General features: G+C 49.5%; 2 protein-coding genes across 2 annotated transcripts in view; both read left to right on the top strand.

Annotated features, from left to right (window-relative positions):
* Window positions 1-11,714, top strand: part of LOC140216278 (uncharacterized) — a gene marked incomplete at its 5' end in the record, with an annotated part of 34,595 nt that extends 22,881 nt beyond the window's left edge. Inside the window, one exon of the mRNA XM_072286673.1 lies at window positions 11,643-11,714. Coding sequence (XP_072142774.1) covers window positions 11,643-11,714 — 72 coding nt within the window. The remainder of the gene's footprint in view (window positions 1-11,642) is intronic.
* Window positions 1-22,342, top strand: part of LOC126543562 (uncharacterized) — a 238,409-nt gene that overhangs the window by 117,304 nt on the left and 98,763 nt on the right. The window lies entirely within an intron of this gene.

The raw sequence follows: 22,342 nt of genomic DNA, 5'->3' as shown, positions 1-22,342 counted from the left end.
GGACGTTAACTGGAAAGGCGGAAAACATCAAGATGACGAAGCGTTTGCGCGGGGAAGAGACAACCTCGCACTTTTCTTCACTTTGAAACGAAAAAAAAAAGAAAAAGAGCAACGTCAGCAAGTGCTTGACATCATAACAAGCCCGCTTGCTTTGCAAGGCTTCGCACATGAGTGCCAACGGCCTCTTCTTTTACGGGCTATGGAATCGCTTGTTCCGCACGGAACGCCATCAAGTTGACCCCAGAGGGCCTTTTCTAACGCTCGACGGCTGGCTTTCTCGCTTACGTCGCGTGTGACTAAAGGTCCGGTACAAGTTTTGCCCTAAAAGAATCAAGTGAAAAAAAAAAGAAGGTTAACGCTTCGCGGTTTCCCCTGTCGCCTTTCTCGAGAGCATCATTTTAATTTTAGTAGATGCGCCTGAAGAAGATGTTAATGGGTGCCTGCAGGAACAAGAGAGCCAGATACACTTTTTCTATGCCGTAGGCAAAGAAAAGAGGACGAGAAAGCGCAGGTCCTGCAATTTATGTGCCCAGCAAAAAATGAGAAAGAAGCGTACAAAAGGGTCACGCACTATAGCAGAAATCTTCATTATAGCGAGGAACGTTCTTCTTGCTTCTTGCCGAACAGAGTTCCTTGGTGGGCATCGCGCAAGGAACACGGCATTCAATGGACACGTAGCACGCAAGGCGATTGGTCGCGCACAATTGCCGTCACAAAATAACACGGACGCCGCCGCCTGAACTACGTGTAAGCACTGGCACTGCAAGTGCTAAGCTTAATTAGAAAGGAATACGCACGAAACGATGTAATTAAGCGAGGAACGCCCGCGTCACGCTGCCAGTTTTAAAGATAAAGAAGAAAACAATGAACTTGAGCGCATTCTGTGTGAAACCAGATCAATAGAGCGAACCCATAAATCACGCCAGGTTTGCTACTAAGTCTCGCTTGCCAGCGAAATCAATTTTCCGCCTACTCAACTTTATGGACAGAGTCCCACCGACCCCTTTTCTATTCTCTCTTCGTTCATTTTTAAACCTCACGATGTCGATACTTTTATACAATGAGCCCCTTTGTTTAACTTATATACTGCGCCCAGTGGGGACACGAGTGATGTGAACACATGGGCTTTCCTTTCAGCAGTGCCGCGTGAAGCATAATGAATTGAAGCCAACACGATAACACAAGAACACATGTTTAACTGTCTAGCCAAACATTACGCAAGAACGTAGAGGAGACAACACGACAGGAGCGCCGACCATCAACTGAACGTTTATTTCGAGGGGGGGGGGGGGGGGGGAGGGGTTAAAGAAGCGGATGCGCACTCGTATTGCTCACAAGTTACATTTCGTGTAATTTCGCGCTGAAAAGTTGTGCCTGAAAGCGTACCACCTCGCGCAGTTCGCCCTACGAGAACCCAGCTGCGCGAATCACTTTCAAGAGAATGCGCATGCGCTAACCTTCAACGTGATCAACGTAATGCGTATACTACGCATCAGTGGCATGCGCTGAACTTCTCCTCGTCTCTCTTGCTCTCTCGCCACCTCCCTTTCCAAGCGTCCCTGTGTGTGTCCCCGTATAGAGATTTAGTGCAGTCTCGGGAGACAGACGGCGCTGGCGTTTTCACGCGTAACAACCGGACGCCATTACGGAAATTGCGGCGGCAGCATGGCGCCTGTGTATAGGGTTAAACCCGCCCAGGCTGCGGCGGAGCCGCCGCGGAAAACGACGACTATTTCTTCCCTGCCTTTGCGAATACTGCGAGTGTGTCCGCGCGCGTAGAAGGCGGAGCTGGGGGGGGGGGGGGGGGGGGTACATTTACGCCGTAGCTCACGCAACTCCGGTCCCTTCCTTCTCCTCTCCGGTCGTATGCCACTCCGTATTCTCTCTCCATCTCTCCCTTCCACCGCTCGTATACCGCTCCGTATGAGCGAAGCGACGTATACGGCGGAACGCGGCGATTAATGGCCGAACATCTCGCTACGTACGTCAGACGGAAGAGGGCCGCCGTCGCAGGCCCGGGCACAACAAGGACCGCGCGTAGAGCAAGTCGTGCAGTGCGAGACTCGAGCAGCTGTCGTCGGCGTGCGCGCTCCGCTTGTTGCGTAGTCAGTTAGTTGTGTGCAGTGTGGTGCGGCATTAGGATGGGATCGTTTCGACGCGGAGAGAGAAAAATGATAGGAGAAAGCCAGGCGGGTTAGCCAGACTGAGCTCGGTTGGCTACCCTGCACTGGGGAGAGAAGAAAGGGCATTCAGTGACGATAAGAAGGAGGAACGTTCGCAGCTTGAAGTAACATACACACAATGATGCGTTATGAACTGACTGACGCGGAGAAGGTTTGATTTTGAATATCTGATGGCGGGGATGCTTGGGTCTTTCTCTGGTAAACGACGAGTTTGGATCAAAACTAGTTTTGAGCAAATGTGACTTAGAGATTGAGCAAATAAAGTTGAACAAGAAGACAGGCATAGCGAAGACGGCTCGAACTCGGGACTGCTGCGTCTTCCCCGCCGGCGGCAGGCCTGCTTATCATCGCTGTCTTTTCTTATAAAGCTTCAAAAAGACGCATTTCTGCAGGGAAGCTGATCATCTGCGTTGTGTCAAACAATATTGCTGAAATGATTCTCTGGACTGCACTTGTTTTTGCGCCTTATTCGTATTGTTCGCCCAGTCTTTCCGTCTGTTCCTGCTTCCTTCCTACAATAATATCGAATTGGGCGCTATCGATGGTCGTAGAAATAAATAAATAAATTCTTGAATGAATGATACGTAAAAATGACAACTGATAGGCGAACATAAACGCACAAAAATATTAAAATAATATAATAATGATAAAAGCATCTTTCATTCCAGGCCGTGAAATGACAGCGCCGTGTTTTTTTTTTTTTTTTCATTCACATCGCGCGGTAGCTCGCACGAAGAAATTCAGATCAACTGCGTAACCACGTCGCCTGTACCCTAAATTGCGAGCATCATTTATTTTTCTCGCTGACGTTTAAACTCACCCGCTAGCGTTTGGTCCGCCTAAAAATATACGATAGTTCCACCGACATCATCTCGATTCCCATGCATGCTGCACGGAATTTCGCCGATCGGAACACACGCGGCGGGTTCCTGTGTACGCTTCGGAGTCATTAGGGCTGCGGGCAGACTAAGCCACTCGGCGGCAGTCGTTAGCCGAGGGCCGACTCCTCTCACTGGACTCTCTTCTTAATTTGGCCGCCGCACGGAATTTTTTTATTTTTTTTTACTCCGCCCGCCAAGCGATGAGTGCTTCGGCTGGCCACCCCTTTAATTCCCTCGTGCCGGTCACTGAAGAAGCGGGAGTGTCCGGGGGGGGGGGGGGGGGGGAGGGGTCATCGCCTACAGCAGCGCGCGTCTTGCTTGATATGCATACCAACGGAGTCGTGCCGGTGACGATGCTAATGCGGGCGCACGGCGCCTTCTGTACATGAACTGTGTACGCCGGCTCACGTCCGTCTAATGGGCTCAATTTGCCACGCGCGTCGGAAAAGAGGGCGCAGCGAAAGCATGGCGGAGGTCTCGTCATGTGCAGTTGTCACGCAGTGGGACGCGGGGGAAACCCCGATCGAGAAGGGGTTCAGTCATTGCACGTGCAACGAGCGAACCCTTCTCTCTGTTGCCGTGTGACTTGCGGGTGCAATTTCAAATCGCATGCGATGTGTAGAGCACGTGATCGGTGAAGGGTACGTCAGTGCGATAGGAAATGAAATCATCGTGCCCTTCTGCTTTTGTACAGGCGCGGTAGAGAAGGAGCTTCATTAGCATATCTGCATCGGAATGAGTCGCAATTTCCTTTTCTCCATGTCTGTTCTAGCTTTGTGCTCCGGTAAGGGGCATTGAAGAGTTCGAACAGTCACACCAACGCGTTCCGCGTGCCTCCAAAGGTTTCACCTGCGTTATTTTCTGCCGAGTCTAAAATGAAGAACACGCGCTTCTCCAGGCGCCAACGCGAAACGAAACTGTTTTATCCCGTTATACAATACATAACGCCGTAGTGTGCAATTAGAACATTATCACGTCAAAAGTAGCTCATTGTGTTGTTCAACTGCGATGATGCAGCATTTCTAGTAAGAACAATAGGGGCCCGAAGAATGCTAAAATACAGGATATAGAACATTTGAGTGGTGTGCGCAAATAAATAAATAAATAAATAAATAAATAAATAAATAAATAAATAAATAACAATGCCTCGTCACTCTGGTATAGCCGACTTCTACAAGAAGCGTAGGACATTCGCATCAGTTACATACGCTAGTAACATATTTATGCTCTTCAATCGATACTTATAAGTAGGTTCACTGAACTCCACTTTGCATGTTCAATACCGTCACACAATAGCTTCTAAGGTTAGCGTTTGTTTACTTCGGCCGTGTTGCAATGGAAAGTAGGTGCACGGGTGAATAATGCCGCACCTCCACACGCAAAAGTTCTGTTTACCACCTGACGAACAAACGTGCACTTGATTGCTACCCAGCCTCGGAAACAAAGCGTTATCTTGAGAGTCTACAATTATTCCACGTAATTTCCGGAAAGCGCTCTGCGGGTTTCCGCACAGGTCGCCAGACAGAGTAGCCGCCACGTTGTCTGGTACGAACGACGCACCCATTCGGAGCGGAAGATACGCGGGGCCATGGAACAGAAGTCAAAGTGCACTGCGAGCGACAAGAGGCCTCGCGACATGTTTTCACGGAGTGGCATAACCTCATGGTTCCGGACCTACATGACACATGCCTGCGCATGTTGCCGCGGATGAGGTGTGTGCACAGAACGCGCATGCATATCGCGCGCGTACATAGCTTTATCTAAACACTATAATCGTCCTCCGTACTTCCTCTCTCTCCTTCTTTCCACTCCCCATTTCCCCATCGCAGGGTAGCAGGCCAGAGGCAAAGTTCTTCCGGCCGACCTCTTTGCCTTTGTGACACTAAAATGCTCTCTCTCTCTCTCTCTGCACTTTCTCTGAAAGATTCTGTAGAAGTCTACGCGGCAAGTTTATGCGACAGAATAGAAATAGCCGCCAGGTAAATAACTTCCCAGAAAGTAAAAGGGCAGGTTAGTTTTATTGCGTCGTCTTCGTACAAAATACGTTTCGAGTTAAGCACACAATGCGTCTCGAAAGCGCAAGAAGACTGCAGTAATACAAAACCAGGAGAAGACTTTCATATACCTTTACGAGAACCAGTGAGAGACAGTGGCTAGCTAGTCTATACGCTAGTTTCAGAAAAAGAGAAAGCAAGCAGCTCGGGCAGACAGGATCGGAGAGCAGACGACGCTGCACTGTGTTCTATACGCAACAACGTCTGTTTACTTCGTGCCGTTCGTGCCGATAAGAAAAACAAAGAGCAGCGTTTGTCATTTGCAATTTAAAGCGCGCCAGAGCACAGTGTCTGACTTCGTGCGCGCGTTAGAGTCCCATCGGCATGAGAAAGCGCGAGCTCTCTATCTCCAGAAAACAGCAGAGGCCTTCTGAAGCTTCCATACGGAACTCTGCTCAGAACCCCTTAAGAGACAGCGTAATAGCCTTCGCGTTTTCTCCGTGAGGGCAAGCTTTCGTAGGCTCGAGAAATAGAACATAAATTGAAAGATATGAAAGTACAGGTACAGAAAGAGAAAAGAAGGACATCGGAAGCGATAAACAAACGCAAATCAGGAACCTCTCAATGTATGGCAGCTACGTAGCAACAGCCAAATGTGCTGTAATAATAATAATGATAATAATAATAATAATAATAATAATAATAATAATAATAATAATAATAATAATAATAATAATAATAATAATAATAATCAGAATAATCAGCCTGTGTATATCCACTGCAGGATGAAGGCCTCGCCCAGCGATCTCCAATTATACCTTTTCTTGCACCAGACGGCATCATCTTTTGCTTGAAAATTTTCTAATTTCATTACACCACCTAACTGTCTGCAGTCCTCGACTGTGTTTCCCTTTCCTTGTCACACATTCTGTAGCTAATAGACCACCGGCTATCTGTCCTACGCATTACGTGGCCCACTCAGCTTCATTTTAACGCGACAGCGTTAAGGGCCCCGTGGCACTTTGCTATCACTTTACCTCCCCCTCCCCTCTCTCCCCAGCGTAGGGTAGCAAACCGCATCTTCCAATCTGGTTAACCTCCCTGCTTTTCCTCTTTCTTCTGCCTCTCTCTCTGTACCACGTCGCCACACGTCTTCGCCGACTGCCACACAGAAAGCGTTGGACACCTATCAACATAGCTTCGCTGCAAGAAAATTTGGGTGACGACGACGAGAACGATTGCGTTTCCTACAAAAAATGACTATATGCTGTCAAACGATTTTATAATGAAGTTCTCAGAACCGCCAAAATTCTTCGTTAGGTCATTTCGTTGTAAAGTGTCGCGCACCGTGTATAGCTCATGTAGAGCCGTGGTAAACGAGACGGACACACGTCTTTTCGGTAACAAGGTCTAGTTTATTCTGTCTAATGAGAGAATTGAGCGGGCGCGCGCAGCGCGCCGGAAGTGGCGAGGGCTTTAGAGAGAGAGAGGAGAAAAGAAGGAAAAGGAGCATAGAGAAGTGCGGTGCGCGGACCTAGTGCGAAAGGAAAGCAGTAAACAAAGTAATAAGAAAAGGGAGCTCGCGCACGACCTTCGGCACAGTGAGTCGGATCATGTGTCCGTGCGCCTGGTGTCCAACACTCGCGAAGGTCCGCGTACGGGAGGCCCGCGGGACGCCCCGCGGAGTTGTTTATGGCTGCGGGGGTGGTGCGCAGCTCCATCGCCGCGCCGCTACACTCACAATAGAGCAGGTTAAGCGCGTTCAAGAAAAGGCTAACCTCATTGCACCAACGCAGGATATAATATATATATATATATATATACAAAGCAAAGCTGCCGACCGTTGAACGTCGCTGTCGCCTCCCTTTTCACGAAAATTCTTGGTTCGTTTGCAGTATCTTCGTCACGGTTGCCTTCGTTGACATTGGAGCCCTTTCTGCCTTAGATAGCTTTCAAGACGTCGTCGGTCGTCAGATACGATTAAATCATCACGAATCGTAATCAACTCCGACCTATCCGTTAGCCGTCACACCCGCTGACGCGTTACAGCAAGAGGCGTATACGACTTGAGCGTTTCCTGGAGCGGTGCAGCATGACTATTTTTGATATCGGCACACTCGTGAAGTGCGTCATTGGCGTCGTCTTATCACTATATTCCATGGCGCGCCTCTGTGAGATCTGCGGCGTTGCCATCGCCGTAGTGCTCTCACCAGTGTTCCTGCCAAGCTCCTTGTTTTTTGCACAGCTCTGAGTGTTTTGCACAGTTCTGAGTGAAACAAATGATAAATATTAAACTAACCTTACCTCATATTTAATTGGGCGCTGTCTAACGCCGTAGGTTTCCTGTCGGTCTCATCTCGTCCGCAAGAGAAGTGCGACGGCTACAACGCCACTAGCGGAACTCTTCATTGCGCTAGCGTGAGACGCCTGGTATAGATGCCAGAGCGCTGTTCAGTGTGTCTGCAATAGCAGTTGCCTTGCTTGCAGCGTCGCTCCAACATTCGCACCCGCGTCGTTTAGCTAGATAACCGCCCTAGGAGTTCAAGAGCAACGCTAACCCTTACTACCGCTTTGAATGCTTCGTTTTCTAAAGAAGCTGCCTATTTCTTTGTGTTTATTTTATTTTTATTTTTTTGCCGCCAGTACTCTAAACTTCTCTTGCCTATCTCTGGCGCATTGGTTACCTCTAACGCGCTGATATATCTCTAACGCTTCCACCACCTTTGAAACGCAGCGTTTCTGGAGGAGGACGTTCCCCGCGGTCCTGGCTGGGTAGACAGTATACCGCCAGAGTTGCCTCATAGTAATTTTCGTAGGAAACTTCATGAAGCCAACGACCTCGCGCTTCGCCGTCGGCCAAGTCACATAGGTGGCGCGGCGGCAGTCGCGTCATTCCGAGGCGACGACCGCGGCGTTCAAAAGGCGGCTGCGACGTCGACGAAAAAATAAAAAAAACTAAAAAGAAAAGTAAAGCAAGGGCTATTGCATAAGGTATACGGTGCCTCCCTCTCCGTCCTTTTAACGGCCCCACACGCCCGACGCAAATCCAGCTGTCACGAGGAGCAAGGCGGGCCGGGCCATCGGAAAGTCGGTTTCGGATCTGCGAGAAGCGACGGTATATGTAGTGAACCTAGCCGCCACCTTGAAACGCAGCGCCTAGGCCGAGTCTTGGTATACGGACGCGGACTGCGTGCAACCGCGAGACCAAGGGATTGTCTGCGCGCGGTCGCCTAATGCGCGTCTACGCGGCACGCCCTGCCGACCGCGGCGCGTCGGGGCCCTTTCGGCTACTTAAGAGAGGTTCGGAGTCTGCTGGGCATGTCCGTCACCGCGCCCCGGCACTCCCCTCCTCGTCGCCGCATTCAGCGCGCGTTCGTTTCTCGAGTTTTTTCATGTTTATCTTTTGTCGTCTTTCACACGCTGCATCGGAGAGACGAACTTTCTTTTTTTCTTTGTCTTTCGGATTTATACCGAAACATGCAAGAGGTAAAATCTTTCACGTTCAGGGCAATAAGAGAGAGCACTTATTTTACTAAGCTGAGCACGTCCGCGTATTGCGTGGATTAGCCGAAGTGTCCCGGAAGCAAGATCGGTATTCACAAGGCAATCTAGCTTAACCCAACTAGACATAACATAGCAACCAAACTGCGCAATGAAAGAGATGAGTGCCGTGTCTATACAGTATACACATTCCTCTGTATACTATAGAAGACAGATTCCGCCCTCTCTCTTCCCTTCTTCGCTTGAGACGAAATTTGTAGCTGCGACTGCTTCCGAGCCTTCGTTTTTCGGTCTTCTTGGGTCTTACAGAGGTCATTGAGGGTCGTGAGGCGGTCCGCATATTGTATGCGCTGCTTTACTTTATTATTCATCGTGCATGTGCTGTATACCGCTAAACCAGCCTCTACTTAATTATTTCTGTCTGCAGAGACAACTCTAATGAGGCTTGGTGCTTAGCTGTGGTACCTGGTCAAAATGTATTAAGGCATTACGGAAAGTGTTAAAGGTGTCTCGCAGGCTGTAGGTGGCATACATCTGAAGCACCGACCATAAATGAAAAAAAAGAAGAAAAAAGCAGGGCGCACACCACGACCAAGTAACTATCGGGCACGTCTCAGCAAGCCCGCAAACTTAAAGGCTGCCGCTACGATCAAAGCCGGAATGAATTAACTGAACTATGCAAGTGTGTATGCGTCGCGTCCATGACGTAGCACCTCGCGTCACAGCACTACTGCCTGTCGTACGTGACTAGCGCGTATGTATAGCGCACTTGCCACGAACGTGAAAGTGAGAGAAACCACAAAATCATCAACAAAACAGTTCCCCCTCTCTTGTTACGCACGTACGCAAATGTGCACTTGTTAGACGCTGGTAGAAAAAAAAGTGCCCGAGTGTTATGACAATATACCGACCCTTCCAGTTAACCTTCACTGTCCATATTGGTTTGCATACAACAGGTCCGTGAATTAAAACAACAATTATTTCGATAGTGGCGTATGGCCAAGAAAGAACGTAAATACGAATGGAGGGTAGGGAGAGCGCGGGGTGGCCTTATTCCTCCGCGGACAAACTGCATGCGGACAGTTGCATGCAAACTGTTGAGCTACCAGCGAGACTTCCTCCTTTATAACTTGTGATTACCGACGGACTTGACAAAAACATGTCTCACGCATGGCGCTGACGCTCCACGCCGCATTTCCTTTTCGGTCCCCCTCCCCCCTCTTTCTTTTTTATCCCAAGAGACGCGGCATCACCCCACGCGGATATACGCAAACATCCGGAAACGCGGATAAACCAGTGAACCGGAGCGAGAGGCGACATTCAAAAAATACGAACGCCGTGCGATACCGATGCAGAAGGAGCCCGTTATTATCAAGACGCTCTCACGAGGCATCGCCGCGATTGGAGTCGCTATAGAAGCTTGCTAAGGAAGTTCGGGTCGTCAGAGGGGTTTCCTGTACGCGCCCGTACAGTGGCGTCGTGGGTGTTCGTGATCTGTACGCTGTTTTCGGCCGCGGCTGTGCTTTGTACATTGTATCCGAGCCTTATATAGGGGCTGTCACGACGCACGGCGGAACGCCAGGCCGTATTCCATACGTTTTGACAAGCCAGCTATTCGTGCGGCGCTATTAATACCGAGCACTTTATAAACTTCGTGACGACGCTGTGCGAAACAAGCATCGCTATCGATTTTAATCGAGCGTGTTCTTTTCCATTCTATAGTCAGTCTGTTCCGTTCGCGTTACAGCTGGGGTTCGGCTCTTTCTGTCGCACTTTCTTTTTCTTCTTTCCGGAAGGGTACAATGCAAAGGTTCTTATCGACAGCCGATGCTAGTCTATTCTTATAACGCACCGCTCCGTACTGGCCGATTCTGCTGACGACGTAGGTATACCATCTGTCGGGCCACCGACGAAGTAAGTTCAAGAACGGAAGCGGTACAGAATCGTCACAATATTACTACCGTTGGATGCGACTACTCTTTGCATTAATGAATGAGCAATCCCAAGCGGGTGCTAAGCGATAAAAAGAATTGTGTTCCGCAAACACTTTCACAAACGGCCGCGCCTTGCATTATCCACAAGAAGCTTCATTATGTCGTGGAAACGAGTGGTGTCGTTTCATGTCCGATCGAGGTAGCAACAGTCGCACCTTCTTCCGATACACTTCAGTCATGCACAGAATAGTGCTGCGTGTGACCACTGCGGCGACGAGGAAACTATCGAACACGTTCTTTGTCGTTGTACCCCATACCGCGCACACAGGCAGTCACTCGCGACCTCGCTGGCGTGTTTTGACGACCGGCTGCTTTCGGGGCAGACACTACTGGAGCGCCGACCTATACAGTCGTCACACCGCAAGATAGTGTAGGCACTCTTGAAATTTTTACGCTCGAGTGGCCTATTGGAGAGACTAATTTTCGTGGGCGAATACGACCTTCCCTATCGTTTTTTTTTTTTCTCCGCTGTTCTTCCCGCCTGTCATTTCCCCTTACCTTTCGCTCATTGCAGGGTAGCAAACCAGAATTTTATCCGGTTAACCTTCCTGCCTTTCCCATACCGTTTATTTTGATCTCTCTCTCTTTCACAGTATATGAACGCGTGCTCGATCTATACGGCTACAATAAGTATCCTTAAAAATCCTTGCGCGTCATGCACCTAAATGTAGCATCGCGATGCTGTTTGAAACTATAACTCCGGCCTCTGTCCTTTGCAAGTGGAGCGACGAACAATACCAGTTACTGCATAAGATAATTTGCTGTGTCTCTGATTGAGATATTCCTCCGTGACATCAGTGAATGTTGAGAAGAGAGACAGACAGCAGTTTTATGCGCGTGTGGCTTTTAAGTGACGCCTGGCTTGAAGGAGGACAAACGTCAATGAATCAATTAATTAATTGATTGGTTGATTCACTCATTGATTGATGCATCGGTTATTTTATCGACTTATTGATTGATTGTTTTTGATTGATAAGCTATAAGAGGTGCCTCATCAAGGGGGGGGGCTTTGAAGCAAGCTCGATACCATGAGGGTCTCTTAACGTACGCCAAAATCTAAGTGAGCAAGTAAGAGTTTTTGCATTCCAGACGCACGGAAATGACGGGTGCTACGACAGTAATAGAATATGCGACCTCGTGCGCAGCCGCAAGACGCCGTAACCACGAAACCACGACGAATAGTGCAGAGGCCGATATCATTCAGTCACTGACGTACACAGCGTCGACCGCGAGCCATAACGAACACGTTTCGATCGGAATTCAAGTTGTAAAACATCACGGCACACGCATCATCCATGCTTCGATAATGATGTTATAAAGAGAAATAACCTTCGTTGATGATTATTGACCATTTTTGTTCATATGACCTTAGGGAGTGTTTTTCTTTGTTTTGTTTGATCCAGGTTTCTCGTTCGCCTATTAGCATGACTTCCTGAATAAACTTGGAGTTGATAGACAGCATTCCTCCTTGCCCTGTCGTCCTCGCCCATTCGCACCAGCTTACAAAAGGAAACGCCCTGTTCGCTCGGCGCGAAACAAACCTTAATGTTGCGAAAATACCCGCGATAAACGCAGCGTGCTCCGTGTGCCATGAAATGCGCGTCCCACTTTGCTGTGGAGCGGAGTGTAGCCCACATCACGCATCGCCATCGCGCGTACGCGCGAAATGAAGCCAGTCTCGTGGACAGACGGAAGGGGACAGAGAAGAAAAAAATATGGAAGAAAGGGGCGTGTGCGCGTGCAGTAGAGGTCAAGGCGAAAGCGGGAGAAAGACCAGAAAGAAAATAAAAGCGACACGCAAAAGACGCGAGAGGAGACGTTTCGGGCTGCTCTCCCTTCCTTGACCTTCGAACCCGCGCGCCCTCTAGCGCCGGCTGCGGTGCGTTCCGGTCTCTGTCTGTGTACGCAAGGAGGAGGCACGGGATTCCGCGAAGGGTATACCGACCTGGCGCCGAACATCCCTGCCCGGTGCACCGCGCTAAGTTCTTCGCTCTGTCTTATTTACTCTTCGCTTTGTGCTTGTTTCGTATGCTGCTAGTTGCTTCCCGAGCTGCGGTCAGCGATGCACCCTACCCACCCCCCCCACACCCAACACTCCCTTCCAAGAAAGAAGGAAATCAAGGCGAGGAATGTAGCGACGACGGGGAACGGTATGGTCGGTTGCTCCGGCCTGGAAGCAATACAGCAGCGCCGAGAACCCAGAACGTGACGGTCACGTTCGGTTACCTAATGCGACCGTCCGCACATTCTGCGCAGGGTACCAATGACGAAGAAAAAGAAACGAAAGCAAAGAAACGCGGCAGAAACCATCAAACATTATTTTCAAAATCTGCGATGGCTTTCTTGCACAACTCTGCTGCATATGCCGATGCGATGCGTGAATCACAAGACTTCGCGGACACATCAGCAGACACACGACGTGGTAATCTCGCCGCCAACCCCAATGACGAATGATATCGAGATACAGTACATATGCATTCATTGTAATCGCTGCACCTCAGTTGAAACTCCGTAGCAACCTCCACTATCCCTAGAAACTTGGCTGTAACTTCTGCAGCCGTGCTCGGCACAGAGGTGTCTGATGTGGATGGGGTGCTGTTGATTTAATGTATTTAAGGCTACATAACCCTCGTGTCCCCCTGGCACATCCATTCTGGCGAAATGGACAAGATTGGGCACATACTAATTTCACGCTCGCAGCGCCGAAGTTGTCTGTTCGGGCGCGTACCCGGTGGCGCCATAACCAGCGAACCAAGCTGTCTACTAGTGCCAGGCCACAGTCAGTAAGTAACAAGTCGTCCATTCATGCACGTAGCCCGTGGCCCACGTTCGTCGATACGGCAGCAAGTACGTATCTAGTGACCCAACTAGTAGGCAACTTGGGTCACTGAATATGTGGCACTGTTTACTGTGCGAGATCATCCATCCATCCATCCATCCGTCCGTCCGTCCGTCCGTCCGTCCGTCCGTCCGTCCGTCCGTCCATCCATCCATCCATCCATCCATCCATCCATCCATCCATCCATCCATCCATCCATCCATCCATCCATCCATCCATCCATCCATCCATCCATCCATCCATCCATCCATCCAAAGTGCCCGAAGTAGTTGAAGTTAAAGTCATATGAATAGACGTTGGAGATGAATATGAAGATAACATAGATATGTAGCATTACTGCTCTCGAGTGCCCCTAATAATAAGTCAGTCTTGGATTCAGCTGAGGAATCGTAAGCCAGAAAGAAGGCAGAAAACGAAAGACGACAGAGAATTCTAAAAGTTTAGTGCTACGTACCCTGCCACGTCACAGATTTTCCTAGCGCCTCCAAGAGAGACTCGTGAAAGGTTTACTTATGAAAAATTATTGCATTTTATTCTGAATAAACAATAAGGTTCATGATGGATGAACAATGCTGACTTCTGTGGAGTCGCTTGCAGGAGACCTGCTCAAGTGCGACAGAATGCTGTAAACTGCGTGACATCACTTCGACATCGTTGGTGCCTATATAGCGTACGCTTCAAATTCTAAAAGGAGAGTACTGGTTCCGGTTTCCTTCGCACGTCAGTCGTATGGCACCGGATGAGCGCGATTAGGCCATCAGAGGAATAATCTATATATACCATCCAGAAATGTGTCGGTGTGCCTGTTTATAATCACCCCTTTAACTATCTTTGTGCGCCCTATCTCCCCCTGTGAGGGTCTCGACTGATTCTCTTTCTCTTTTCTTTTGCTGTCCATACAAAGCTCGCCCTAAAGCACAAGGTCTAAGCACACTAATTGAGCCATGACTCCAGGACGATAGATTTATGGCCGACACATCCAAAGCGAGACGCTGGTAATGGCACTCTGTGTCTCAGATGGCTTCGTGTCACGTGCCACGTAGGTCGTCTGCATGTTACCTATAGTGTTGAATGCGCACTAAGCGGCGTGGCAGGAGTGCGCAATAACACAGAAGCTTCGAAGAAAATTAATGCACCACAGCGAATGGGCGCATGGCAAATCATAGGCAACCCGCTAATAGAAGCAATGACAGTGCTACTGCGAATATATCGAATTAAATTATTGTGGTTTAACTTCCACATTGCAGGGGCGCTCCGGAATAATTTGGACCACCTGGGGTTCTCTAACCTGCACTTAAATTTAAGCACACGAACGCTTTCGCATTCCGTCCCAATCGGAAAACGAATACGCAGTCACGTGCTAATCAACAGAACGCGTTGTAGCCATTAAGCCACCACGGTGGGTCGGTGTGATGTTCCAGCTGAGACGGACAATAATGAAAAGAGTGATTTCGGCAAGTCACGTCTCATGTAGGGCAAATAACCTGTGGTTCATTAGACTAACAGTATGGTTTCCAAAGCGATAAAAACGAAGTCGGAGGCGAAATCGGATGAAGTGATAAATAAGAAATTTTGCGGACGTAGGTTGAGCTTGGCCGACGCATCACAGTGGCAATTAGAGAAATTCAGGAAGCGCCTTCATTCTGTGGTGGACTCATTGATGACGACAGTGATGACCTCACCGCACAAACCGGCAACAGTTGAATAGGTCCCCACTTCCCGCAGAGAGAGAGAGAGAGAGATCCCTGGCCCTCCATTACCTCCCGTGCAAAGCTCTTCTCACATTTGTAACAGTCTCCGACAATCGAATATCCTCCGCAGTCGAATATGCGGAGCAAAGAATATTGGGACAGAGCGTGGGAACAGTGCGTTCACGTTGAGCACAGCGCGCGGGCTATACCGACGATCAGGAAAGCACTGCAAATGCGAGACTTTCTCCCCCCCCCCCTCGCTCTTTTCTAACCTGACCAACGCCCGTCACAACGTATACAATTCGGCCCTCTACACAGGGCAACACTGAAGCAATACCGCAGCCCGCACATCGCTCCGGACCACGCGATGGGCGCGGTGGGGCCATCGATGCCCGGCAGCGACGCCTTCGCTTTGCCGCCGAATAGAGGCAGCCTGCGCACCTCCCCCTTCACCCTCCGGCGGGGATGCTCCCCCCTTTCAGGCGATCGGAATAACAGGTTGCGAGCGAGCCCTAATGGCTGGGAAAACGGCCGTGCGTCTGCTATCGAGGCGGCGCCGGCGGTCGGAGAGAAAAGCGAAAGCAAACACGACCATCGTCTTTCGCCGTGGGCACCGAGAAGATGGCCGGTGGTGTATGGCGGTGTTACTCTTGTTGGGTGTTCTGGCTGTCAGTGAAAGGACACGAAATAAACGTGAAAAGCGAGAGGCGGGAAGGAAAAAGAGGGAAGGAAGAGAGCACGGGAAGAAAGAGAGAAGAAGAAAAATGAAAGAAAGAGTTATTCGCGCATTGTGAGTCGCATTGCGAAGAGGATCGCGCGGGGCGTCCGGCAGTATGTGAGATGTAGACGGCGCTTCGGGCGATAGAATAGGCTTTGCTGATCGACAGAGCTTTCTTTGGTCGTTTTTCAGCCGCTGCTACGAAATTTTCTTGTGCCAGCGCGTAACGGCTTGCGAAAGCAGTACAAAATTCCTCCTACTACTACTAACACTTCTACTGCTGCTTCTTATACTCGTGTACTGTTCTGCTACTATACTGCTACTACGGCTACTGCTAAAACTACTGCTTAAATACCAGTACTACACTGCTAGCAAGAACCATGAGGGTGGTATAGCGGCGAGATACTGCAACAGGGAGGTCGTGCCCTGGCGAGGGACTGTCTTCTTCAAGCACAGTCAAGCACAGTGGGCCTTCTTAATTTCGTCATCTTACGGAGAAAGAGAGAGAGAGAGTCAAAGGAAAGACAGGGAGGTTAGCCAGAGATTATCTCCGGTTGGCTACCCTGTACTGGGGGAGGGGCAAGGGGATGCGATAGATGAGAGAGAGAGAAGGATAAAGCAATTTAAGAGAACTACACACACACGCACGTGCGCACGAACTTCACGAACTACACCCTTCTAGTCCGTCTATGGCTTGGAGTAGCATTTTCAAATGCGTACTCTTTTGTTATCGGAATGGCCAACAGCCCACTTTGTGACTTCTGCGGGTGCAATGAAACAATCGCGCACCTTCTTTGTCAGTGCTCTCATTTCAACCCGCAAAGAGCAGTCCTCTCAGCGACCCTAGACAAACTGGACAAGCGCCCAATGACAGAAAACAAGATCCTTGGAAACTGGCCTACGCGATCCGCTATGAAGGCGCTGCTGCGGTACTTAAAAGACATTGGATTTTTTGACAAATTGTGACTACACTGTGTGACGTAGGATTGTACGGTGACACTGCGTAACACTAGGAACGCCTTTGCGGGCTGCGTCATCTTATGGGACTTGTGGAAAACTAAATGGTATGACTAAATTAGGAAATTTGCCTACAAAAGATGGGGTCAACTAGCGCCAGGCAGAGAATAAATTTGGAGATCAGGCCTTCGTCCGGCAGTGAACATAAATGGGTTGATGGTGATGATTACTGTACTGCCACCATACTATCACTACTAGTAGTAGCACTACCTGATACTACTAGTGCTTACACTGACTACTATACAACTGCTACTGATACAACAAGAACTACTACTACTACTACTACTACTACTACTACTACTACTACTACTACTACTACTACTACTACTACTACTAATACTAGTAGTAGTAGTAGTAGTAGTAGTAGTAGTAGTAGTAGTAGTATTGCTATACTACAGCCTACACCCTGGCGAAGCGTGGCCCGTCTTTCGTGTGACATCGATAAGCACTTATCCTCGGGGGTGTGAATTCTGTGTGCAGCAGTCATACCTGCCATTGGTTACGGCGGGTTTCAATGCTGTCAGCAGTGAGTGAAACCTAAGGAATATTGTACAGAGCATGAAGGAATCCTTGAACACGCCATGATGCACTTCCCCGAGGAGCCAGGTGAGTACCCGTGCATAGGGCAGCCGAGAAAGAGCACAGAACGCACCTTGCACACGCTGATCACATCAGCGGATCACGCATTGCTGGCGCACGCTATCTTGCTTGTTACAGAGTACTGAACGCGAAATCTATTGTTCATCAATTTTCTGTTCCTATATCCATCCATTCCGTAAGGAAAATGCACAGATATCCCTCGGAGCTTTCGTCCGATGTGCCATGTATATAACGGCACGCCAGTCCACTTATATGTGTTTCGCTTTCCAGCGATCACCGAAAACGAAAGAGATCGCATATAATCTAGTCTGCATTTCAAGAGGTCGGAAAAGTGTGTTCTTTAGCTGTTGTTTATTGAGCGCTCTAAGCATGCAGGGAAGAGCAAAGAGAATAATGAAAAATTGAACAAGACAATGAATGGAAACGTGTCCATCGTCCAGAAAGAACGATCAGTTTCCGCTTTCGCTTCCTTCCGCTATCGGTTGTCGAAGAAAGAATAAATCGAGCAAAAGTATCTGTCGCCGGTCGAATCCGGAGGGTCATCTGTCTTTCCACCTGGGAACCTCCTTGTGCGCGCTGGTAAATGTTAAAACTTCCGAAATCGCACAGGCCACGCGCACACGCAGAGATTTTCACGCACTTGAAACCGCGTTACGCTAGCTCTACCCGGTCGAATTCGTTATAGCGAAGGGAGAAGAACCGGTGAAAAAAAAAGAAAAAGCGAAGTAAGGGAAGGCAATGAGTGACAAACAAAGGACAAGAAAGGAAATAAATAAAGAAACAAACAAACGTGTCGAATAAGCAAAGCACCGGAGAGAGAAGTGTCGTGCTGACTGGGCGGAGAACTTGGTTCGTTCGCGCGCCCGTCGCGTCCCAGCTTTTACCGCTGATTCACTCGTCTTCTCCCAAGGGAACCGGGAGGAAGAACCAAGCGCGTATATTCTTCCGACGAGAAATAAAATGAAAAGAATAAAGAAAAGGAACGGGAGAGATAAAGCACGCGATAGGAACTGGGAAGAAAGTTCGAACAGCGCGCGCTGGTGTATACGGGACCCGCAAAGAGAGGTACAAACCAAATAAGGGCCGCACTTCGATTCAATCTCCATGAGAGATCGGTGCTCGCACTGCCGCTTTCAAAATAATCAAGCGAATAAATAAATAACACAAAGAAAAAGGCCGAAGGAACCAAACGCAACTCAAGAAAAGAGGATAAATATACGTACACGCCAGCACAGTCGGCATAGAACACGGCCGCGGAGCACTTACGAGGGAAGGTTCAGTATAGAGCGCGCGGCGCGTCGCCCGTATAGTGTGTACACCCTGCTCGGTGAGCCGAAAACAGAGCAAATTTCGCATTACGCGCGCGCTTTATTTGTTTTTCTTCTCGGTTCTCGAAAACCGATGCGGAAACTGCCAACACTGCGCACCACGGCCGAAGGGTGCAAGAAAGTTACAAAAGTGGAGTGAGATCACATCGGTCAAAGAGGAAGACGATAGAGAGAAAAAATAAAGAAGTAATCGCTCATTCAATACCGCCCGCACTACACGCTTCGGTGGCGCATCCGCTGGAGGGAGGCGTCAGGTTGGTGGGCCGGAATGAGTTCGTCCGCCCGGCGCGACGAGGCCCGAGGACGACGACGAAGCAGAAGAAGAGGAAGAAGCAAAAGAAGAAGAAGAGGAAGAAGAAGAGGAAGAAGGTTCGAGTTCACGGTCGCGCGATCGCACAAACACGCACGCGCCCACATACAAGCACGCACGCAGGCATGCACGCACGCACGCACGCACTCACACACGCACGCGGTGTGCGGAGAGCCAATATTTGTCCCCGCCACGGGTCTACACGCCACACTGAGACGAGCTCGCCGGTTAAAGCGGGCACGACGCACCTCCCCCCCCCTCCCCCCCCCCTCCCCCCTCACACACACACTCAGGCACAAGCCGAGAGTGTCGGCGGTGTCGCCGATCGAGTCCGTCCGTTTGCGTTTAAAGGTCCTTCCGCCTCGCCCTCTCTCAACGATCCTGACTAGCAGCTGGAGGGTGACGGTGCGGCTGGGCGAGGGGACAGGTTTAGAGACTGTTTGCGCGCGCTCCCGTTATTTGCCCGAGTGTCGCGAAGGCTCTGCGGTGCGCTACGCGTAGCCATCGTGGACGTAAGAGTGTGCGCTGTTTGCACCCCTTTCTGGGGGGGGGGGGGGGGGGGGGGGGGGGGAGGGGGGCGTGGTGCAGTACCCTCGGCACAGCTTGCGGAAGCTGTCGCGCCTATCGTCCGACGCTGTTGACTCTGGAGCGCGTAGAGTAGTATACGTACATATATGGCTACGGGGAGCGCCGGACGAACCAGAGTGTGCTTTGTATACGCTTCTCTCGCTGCCGTCGGCCTGTTTTTCGCGTAGCCGCGGCGCGATCTTCGGTCACGCTTATTAAGCGACGCTTCGGTTCGTTGACTGGTCAGGTGGCCCGTGCGAAACCTGTAACGAGTCGTGTGTGACTCGTGGCGCGGATCCTTGTTTACCTACCCTTGCGTTCTTCCGTAAGCGAAAGGTGAATAGGGAAAGGAACTTTACCGATGACGATTTAAGGAAGAATGTAACTGCTTTTTGGAGGAACGATGCTCGATGCCATGCGGATGACTCTATAACACGGTCGTGCAATGAGCAGTCATTTTAGTTATAGTTTTTCCGTGAACGCATTTCCCTTTACGAAATGCCGAGTTGGAACCTTGAGAGGCAGATGATGATGATGATGACGACGACGACGATAATGATGATGATGATGATGATGATTTATTTGCCTCCCTTTTGAAACGGGGCGCTGACAAGTAGGGACCTAGCCTGCTTGATTTATAGTCATGTATGATATACGTTTTTCATCCTAGCATTTTGTATGCATCTCCTTAATCCTTTTTTTCCCTCAAACCTTCTCTATCTACCATGTACCGCTAGCAATGCCAATACATGATCCGGTCGCATAAATCTCTTCCCTCCTTTTTTTTTTTCTACCAATACTCTAAACGTCTCTTGCTTATGTCGACTGCTGACCGGTTGGTGCTTCCGACCACTTCAAATCCAAGCGCTTCTGAGAGGTGTCCCTTGCATACTGGTCTCCCTGGGTGAATCCCTTAGCATTCCATAAGGATGTGCTCAGTGGTCTCCGGACGTATGCTGCAGCATACACATGCCTCATCTAACTGCGAATATTTGCTGCGGTATGTTTTTCTGTCCTTAGGCAACCAGCTCGAGCCTCAAATAGCAAGGCACTTCACTTCGTGTTGTCGTACACAATTTACTCTCTCATTTCTTTTTTTTTTTTCTCATTCTTGTGAATCTCCATGGTCTTTTTCGTTTCCATTCTTTGCGTCCAATTCGCTGTGTCTGTTTCTCTCACTTTCTTTCTGATTCCTCCTGGTCGTCCGCATATCTACACTTTCAATTACACTGTACTTGGTCGCCAACTTTCTGGACCTCTTCTGCTATTCTGTGTCCGCGCTTTTCCGGTACACATGTTTGTGCACTTCGGCCGCCCATTTCTTTTGGTCCATGTGCCTGAGTCTTTCTTCAAACTAATTTTGCTCTGCGCATCTCCGACTTCAAACGAGGCAGTAGCAAAGCTTGTAGCGATATCTTGTCAAACTACAACACGTTTATACTTTTTTTTGTATGTGTGTGGTGCGTGAGTGTTCTTGTCGAGGAGGAGGAGGAGGAATAAACCTATTTGTACAACCAGCACTTTATGATGGCCGGGCCTAAGCCTCCCATGAGGGGACGTCGAGGGCTTGCCTCGCCGCCGCCTCACGGGCGTGCTGGGTCGCCCAGGTTTGGTCGTCGAGGGCGGAGCTCCGCAGAGCCTCATGCAACCTCGACGAGAGAGTCGTGGTGTTAGTCTGTGTGTACTGTGCTGGGCACTCCCACAGTTCTTGTCGAAGGATTATTTCTTTAAGAAAGAAAGGCTGCGTGTTAACGAATGTGTCGCTGCCAACCCTTTGCGCCAGCCGGTAAATCGAATGTGATTGGTCACTGCAATAATAGGTCTGCGTTCTTTTTAATGAACGCATTCTCTGCAAGATAGCGCCACCCTACGACGCGGTCGCTTACGTAAACGTCTCCGGTAACCCGGCGGTATTCCGTGACGGGCAATACGTCTACGGGCACACTAAAGCTATTTATTGATGGTAACGCCTTCTTAGAGGAACAGAGAAAGACGCAAGGAAAAAAAAAAGTAAAGGATTGTGATGTCGCGGCGGTGGCATATTGATGACCAGGAAGGTCTGGTCTGCAGCTGAAGGTTGGACATATATTTGGTTAGCTCTCGGACATGTCGCCCGGTTGAATGAGCAAGCGTAAGTCAAGAGGAAGATTTGCGACGGTTCTGCGATATCGAGTGATTTACCGGCCACGTCGGATTTTATGCGCCCAGCCCGCAAAGCTTGCTCACTCTCTCTCTGCCTTGTTTCTTTACTTTTGGCGGTTAGCCCGATGAGGGTGCACTCGCGTTTACGAGTCGCTACTGCGATAGGCGGCCTGATCGCATTGCCGCATTTTTTTTTTCGTAAGTCCCACGTGCAATGTTTTGCTAACGTAACACGTACTCCACTGCTAGACGTAGTATACTTGCGGTTGCAAAGAACCCTTGAACCAACTGTAATTTTAGTACCATTTCATTGATGATCAAATAATGCTCGTCCTTCGCGCCGCTTTGAGCCGATTAGACCACAGGATTTTTATAGAGAAAAAGACTTTAGGGACGAAGCGTTGTATAGTCATCCCCCATCCCCTTCGTAAGAAAGAACGAAATGAAGAAAAAGACGCAATGGCGTTTTTAGAAACTTACTGGCCTCTGTGAGTATTTATGACTGAATGCCGAACATCTAAGCGTGTGTGATCGGTGCGCACATTAACCTTACTTTTCTTTTTTGAGTCATCTTTCT

Source organism: Dermacentor andersoni, chromosome 3 (genome assembly GCF_023375885.2).
Source record: "Dermacentor andersoni chromosome 3, qqDerAnde1_hic_scaffold, whole genome shotgun sequence".
NCBI classification, from domain to species: Eukaryota; Metazoa; Arthropoda; class Arachnida; order Ixodida; family Ixodidae; genus Dermacentor; species Dermacentor andersoni.
Note: the sequence above shows the minus strand (reverse complement) of the source record. Positions and strands in the feature narration are given on the sequence as shown.